The sequence below is a fragment of the Scyliorhinus canicula genome, chromosome 16 (genome assembly GCF_902713615.1).
Source record: "Scyliorhinus canicula chromosome 16, sScyCan1.1, whole genome shotgun sequence".
In the NCBI taxonomy this organism is placed as follows: Eukaryota; Metazoa; Chordata; class Chondrichthyes; order Carcharhiniformes; family Scyliorhinidae; genus Scyliorhinus; species Scyliorhinus canicula.
In genome coordinates this window covers 41,233,024-41,239,566 of record NC_052161.1, presented here as the reverse complement: position 1 = coordinate 41,239,566, position 6,543 = coordinate 41,233,024, and the positions used below count along the sequence as shown (strand labels likewise).

General features: G+C 45.7%; 1 protein-coding gene across 1 annotated transcript; it reads right to left on the bottom strand.

The window, feature by feature from the left end:
- Positions 1 to 3,792: 3,792 nt before the first annotated feature.
- Positions 3,793 to 6,190, bottom strand: foxi1 (forkhead box i1). Its single transcript, XM_038822317.1, has 2 exons — positions 5,481 to 6,190; positions 3,793 to 4,837 (listed from the first exon to the last, which is right to left on the bottom strand). Exons 1-2 carry the CDS (start codon positions 6,058 to 6,060, stop codon positions 4,287 to 4,289), a joined length of 1,131 nt encoding a protein of 376 aa, XP_038678245.1. The 5' UTR covers positions 6,061 to 6,190; the 3' UTR covers positions 3,793 to 4,286.
- Positions 6,191 to 6,543: the final 353 nt, after the last annotated feature.

Genomic DNA, 6,543 nt, shown 5'->3' with positions numbered 1-6,543 from the left:
TGTTTTGATCTACCTTATATAATATTCTTTATATCTGACATTTTTGCATTGGCTGAAAATGTATAGCCATGACGCCATTAAATGTTAAAGACAATATCGATGTAATTTGTATTGTCCTAATATTAATGTTAAAAATTAACTGCATCCCAAAATTAATTTGAAGACTTCGATACAATAATAGTGTCGAAACTACTGGATGTGTCACGATAATCGCCGATAATTGTTGTTTATCCGTGAGTTATATAAATACGTTTAACACAAGCCTACAGTGTATGATAAGGTATGTTCGAATACAAGTTCCAGTCTATTTCCTAATCTGTAAAGACACTTGGTTTGAACGGGATGTTTTGCTTGGGTGATGTGTTGCATGGGCACTTGATTTTTAATTACTCTGAAACTCAGCCACTCTTGAGCAAACAAAAAAGTAGAGATTGTCCACTTAATTGGAAGGCAAGTTCAGAATCCAATCCCAAATAATCTAATCGATTTGTGAGAACGGTGGGTGATCATGAACCAAGAGTGAAGGTGAAGCTTCGAACCGGACTTGGAGCTTTTGCTCCAAACTCATTTTCTGCAAAGTGACAAGAGGATAAAATGCTCTAGTCTCCCCCTCTCATCCGTGTACGTGAGTCCATTGAGTTTGAGTGGGAAGAGGTCGGTGCAATTCCAAAGATGAAACGCCACAAGAAATCACAGAGAACCCCTGGTTATCTATTCCGAGGCTTCGTGTTACCATACACAACAAATAACTACCGCTCCCCCTTTGAAATGTGAGGAAATGTTTGCTCTAGTATGTGAAAAAATAGATCAGACCTCCAGGGCGTTAAGATGTGGATTGAGTCCCATTGGACACTAGTCATTTCCCATTGCTTTATGGAGATCGTGGGCGTTTTTTTTTTCTAGTTTTAATAAAAGATGATTTTGAGTCCTATTTCACAATGGAAGTGGATGGAGGTTATGGGATATATCCATGCATTGAGGGAAGGCCAGCTGCATGTACTACCATGTCTTAGCAAGTTTTGTTCATGTCCCAGGACAGTGTAACGTTGGTTTTAGTGTATGAGGTACTTAAAAAGGGAAATGATTACTCTTCCTGCAGGGGGAAATACCTGTAATTAAAGCATTGCACGGCAGGGGACCGGATTAAAATTGACACACGATTAACTTTTTCAAGTCTGTCTGGATAGCCTGTCACAAATGCGCTGGAGCAGCAGAACGACATGTTCGTTTCTAAAACACACTCACACAATTCATGCCCTCCCAAACTATGGCTGTGTAGGGATTACAGAACCGCAGTTTGAAACAGTGTGGGCCATAGACTATGTATTTCCTTATATAAATATCTCTACATCACCCACCTTATATAGACCGCTCATGAGCAGCACATGGGCGATCCTTCAGAATAGGCCCTCATTTCTCCTCATGTAGAAAGGTGTCAGACTGTGTTTGATCATGCTCCTGTGGAATGTTTTCCTAATTAAAGGCGCTATTTCAATGTAAGCGGTTGTTATGTGAATGAAGCGGGGCTAGTGTCTATTCCCCCATGCTCCCTGTCTCGGTGCAATGAGCACCCGATGGAATATATTGACATGCAGAAGTTTTTGCCTTTCAGAACGGAATATGCAAGAAACACCTCAAACGTGCCTCCCACCTTCTTCGCTGGTACTAGTGAGGAATTTTACAGGATTCGGAATGAATTTTCAGCAGTAAATATCCCACTGCAGTGAAGGGTGATATCACTCCAAACTCGCTTTAATAAGGAGGTTTCTCTGCCAACTGCAAAGCAGGAGAGAGATTACAAGCACAGTTGCCGGGTGTGATTATTTCCACCCGTGTTTTTTGTGAGCATGCTGACCACAGGGAAGGTGCCTGGATGAGACAAGGCCGGCTGACACGCCAATGACGGGAAGAGTGAGAGACACTCACTGGTTAGCCACCCTTGACACGGAGTGGCGCCCCTCAACCTCAGACTTCTTGCTTCCGGCGAGCGATCCGATTTGTATCGATAGGGACGGGAAGTTCAGAGACAGCTCCGTTACGTCGTAAGAAAACAAGTTAAAAAATCAGGGGCGACGATAGAGATGCATCTGATGTTACTATAACGTGCGAATTAAAGCAGTCACAGTGGTTTAACACTAGTAACACTGCTGGCAAATCCTCTAACATTGGCTCCAAACTGATTTGGTGGCATCACAACTTTTCTCCTGCCTTTCGTTTAAAATATGCATTTAGACTCGGATTCTTGTTTGATTTATTTCAAAGTACAGCAAGTGGCCACAGCGTTTAATCAGGGCCGGTTCGGCCACACTGCAGGAGCTGAATGAAATCCGAGACTCCTCCGAGTCTTGGCCCAAGTTCTCGCCATGAAAGATTCGGTTTCAGTTCTGTTTATTTACTTCCCCTCCAAAGTAAACACACACAGTTTCCGGGTAATTTCTCTATACTGATACCCTCCTGCTCCAGCCCAAATGAACCTGTCATTAGAATGTACCTGCCCGAAATTAATCCGTGCAACGGAACATATTTCAAATGTAATAATAACAATACTGGCTTATTGCCACAAGTAGGCTTCAATGAAGTTACTGTGAAAAGCCCCAAGTCCGGCGCCTGTTCGGGGAGGCCGATACGGGCAATTGCAAACCACCACTCCATCATGCATGGTAACAAGGGGTAGCTACAAATGATGGGTAACGTGTCTGGTATATTGCAGTCTGTGCAAAATTAACGAGCGTTAGCCTCACACTAATGAGTTAGGGACTGATTCCCTTTCTATTTAGCGGGTCGGGATCTTAACAGGAGTCAAAGTAGCAATAAGTAGCGAAATATGTCGCTCTGCCCTTCTGTCCTATGAACGTTTCTGGCTGTCATTCAGCAAGGGGAGTCAGCATTTCCACTTTTGCAAATCTTTGCTCTACCAATTTGCCTTTAATCCACTTTGAAGAAACATGTTACCGCGGCTTCTGGAGGCCCCCCTCCTCTTTCCGCGGGTCCTGTCCAAATATTAACAGCGCGGGCATAGCGAGGGGGTGCTCGGCAGCACCACGGGTAATTCCTCCTCCATGTGTTTCGAAGTAAGAACCAAAAGGGCTGTTCCTTCTCATTGAGCCGGGAATGAACTGTGAAGTTAACCTGGTGCAAAATGAGAAATCATTACACCGTCATCTGAAATACTTCGATCTTTGATATTAATAAATAACGATTGGTGTACACCAACTGTTTTCGCCAGCTTTCTTGATGCTTAATTCTTAGTTCGATATTAATTAGTTCGACATATTTCCTGAAGCTGTAAATTACGGCGGATTACAAACTTCTGTACCTTAGTTCTAATATGAAAACAGGTGAGCGGTATTTGTATGTATGTACAAATTCTATATTAACTGTAAAAATGATAATTGAAATAAAATCCACAACATGGGGCTCGCTTATTCAAACTTTAGGCTCAGGTCTCGTTCGTAATTCGAATTACACTGACATCAAGTATCATTGGATAATTCCCAGCTTTAAACATACAGTTAAGTGGCGATGGTTACAATATGTTGGCCATTATATGTGATAAATGTATACCTGGTCCTTTCTTAAACACGCCCGAATTCACAGCAGTTACCTCCAAGCCCTCATTCCCAATACTGGCCAGGAAAGCGTGCTACACACAATAATAGAGGCTTGGTTTAAATAGGGTGAACTGTTTAATTTGGGGGGAAGGGGCGGGGGGGGGGGGGGGAGGAAAGGCAAGTTTAAGTACAGGAACTGCAGCTGATGCATCTCATAACAACTTAATAGCATTGACGGCTCAGAATCACAACACAAAAAAAAATCACCGCTTAGTGAATCCCGTTCAAGTACCGACCCCGAGGTCTGACCAGCAACACCCGAAAATACAAACTCAGAAACTATTGACCTCCACATGTAACGCGGTGTTCGACAATCGGTTAGTCCAAAACTATTGTAAGCTGACGTATACTTCATTCATCTACAACATTAATTCACGTATTGGTTGCTCAGTGCTTTATTCCCCATCCGCAGATTTCAAACGCTAATTCGTTTGGCAATCCAAACCTCTGTCCTTTATAAGGTTCCTCTTGTAAACAAATGATTTGGGTCGATAGGTTAGCTGAAAGTAAAGACAATGTTTGTATTTATCCGTGTCACTAATAATAACGGCACTTCGACAGGATAACAAATCAATTGTACCAAAACTACACTAAAAAAAATTAATCACATCCTTATTCTATTTTTTTTTAAAGTCATATTTCAGTTTATAAGCTGTGCATTCTTTGTACTTGTTGTTAAACCTCTGGGCCTTCTCTGCTGTGGATCAGATTGTTGACGCTGAAGTTGTTGCACAAAGAAGAGCTCAGGCCGCTTTGCTGAGCTGATACTGCAGACTGATAATAGTTCAATTGGTTGTGGAAGTGGACCGTGTTATGCACTGAGTTCTGGGAAGGTGTGTAAGAATTGAGTCCGGGGAGATTTTGCCTGGCTTGTGACAAATCTCCCAGCAGGGCCCCAGAGGCAAGCGACCTGTTCATCCCATTGCTGGCGCTCATCATGGAGCTCATGTTGGACACCAAGTTGCTGAAGCAGGGGCTGGATTGGATGCTTGGTGAAGGCGAGCGTTTGCAATCACCCGCGGTGCCGGGGACGTGCTCCAGTTCAGGAGAAGCAGAGCCCAGGAGGACACTGGCTGAGTCGGAAGCTTTGATGTTTGTCTCCTCGGTCCTGTCGCTCAGGCCGCCGGATCCTGGAGTGTCCGACCTGCGCTTCCTTTTCCTCCTGAAGTTCCCATTGTCGAACATCTTCTCGCAATTGGGATCCAGAGTCCAATAGTTACCTTTACCTGGGAACATAAACACAGCGTCAATCACTCAATCCGCGGGACCCCGTGCATAACCAACATTAAAAATAACATTACCGCCTATCTGAATACAGAACCTCAGAATGGAGTTCGGTTGTGAACAACTCCGTGGTAAGCAAAGTTACAGCTGAATCGGATCTACCCCCCCCCCCCCCCCCCCCCACACACACATTAAATAGCCGCCTTAGTATAAGTTGTCACGGACACTGACGCCAAAAGGAACGACCTTGTTATTTTTGGACAAGTAACTTCCCCAGACTTTACCAAAGCAAACGTTGCAAAGCGTCCTTGTCACAATTCCGATTCAACGCTGAGCTGAACTTTCAACTTTACCCTGGCGTGATGTACAAGCAACTGCTGGCGAGATAATACAACGTGCTTAACAGAAATAAGTCATCAGGAATGGGGGTTTATCACTGTTGAGGGGGGAATGAATCAGGAAGGAATGCAGGAGGATTAAAAAGAGAGTTGAGCAAAGAGTTTGGACACAGGACACGTTTGCACACGTTTAATTCCAGCCCCATGTACTCACTATTCCATCAGGAGGTTATTGAGCTAATTGACTGATTGACGAGTTGGACAAACACTGAAATAATTCAGCTCCCGAGAGAGCATCAAACTGTACCTGGGTCGTCCTCGTCTCTGGGCACTTTCTTGAAGCAGTCGTTGAGGGAGAGGTTGTGGCGGATGGAGTTTTGCCAGCCCGCTTTGCTCTTCTTGTAGAAGGGGAAGTTCTGAGCCACATACTGGTAGATCTGACTCAGGGTCAGCTTCTTGTCCGCCGCGTTCTGGATCGCCATGGCGATGAGCGCCGAGTACGAGTAGGGAGGGCGAACCATTTTGAACAGCTCCTGCTGGCTGGGGAGGGACAGCCAGCTCAGCTCGGTGCCCCCATAGCCCGAGGGGGGCGCCAGGAACTGCCGCTGGCTCGTCCCGTAACCGGACGGGATGGTGCCGGCCAGGTAAGCTGAGGAGTTCATGGCCGGTCCGTTGAGCCAGATGTAAGGGTTGGAGGTCGGGGAGGTGTAGTCAGGCAGCCCATAGCTCGGCGGGTGGGGAGAGGGTCTCTGGGGGTGGTGGTGGTGGAGGTTTGGAGGATACACACTGAAGTTGTCGCAGTACACGGCCATGTCCAGGATATCCTGCGCGTTGGGGTGCTGCAGAGGGGCAGGCTGAGCATTAGACTGCTGTCCAAAGGCGTTCATAATCCGCTAGGCTGAGGGAGAGGGGGGTTGGTTAACAAGAGCGGACGGGCGAGCTCTTGACATCAAACTGCTGACTGAGAGTCAGCGCCAAGTGCGGCATTTAAATAATGCCTAGGTGCATCGCCTGCAGTCTCAACCAGAACAGGTAGATCAATCTGGCTGTGCCTGACTGCACCTCCCCCCCACCACTGCCAACAGGTCTCCACTTTCCATCGCAATCCACCTCAGCACCCACACCCAATGGATTCCTCCACAGGAGCGGGGCGCAATCTTCAAAAGTCCCACTAACTTCTAAATGTTCACCAATGTGACACACAACTTCCGTACATTTCGAAGAGCCTTCGCTTAACATTTCCACCATGGATGTGCGGCAACTTTGCTTAACATGTCTGGCATCGGCCTCAGAGAGTTCGCAGGAATTAAGCATCGGTTCAAAAGTTCAAAAATGCTTAATCCTCCCCGTAACGTAAAATAAAAATGATT

Coding starts and splice junctions, on each gene's coding strand:
- foxi1 (XM_038822317.1), bottom strand. CDS start 6,060: ATGAACGCCTTTGGACAGCAGTCTAATGCTCAGCCTGCCCCTCTGCAG. Junction 4,838..5,480: donor CAGAGACGAGGACGACCCAG/GTACAGTTTGAT, acceptor TTATGTTCCCAG/GTAAAGGTAACTATTGGACT.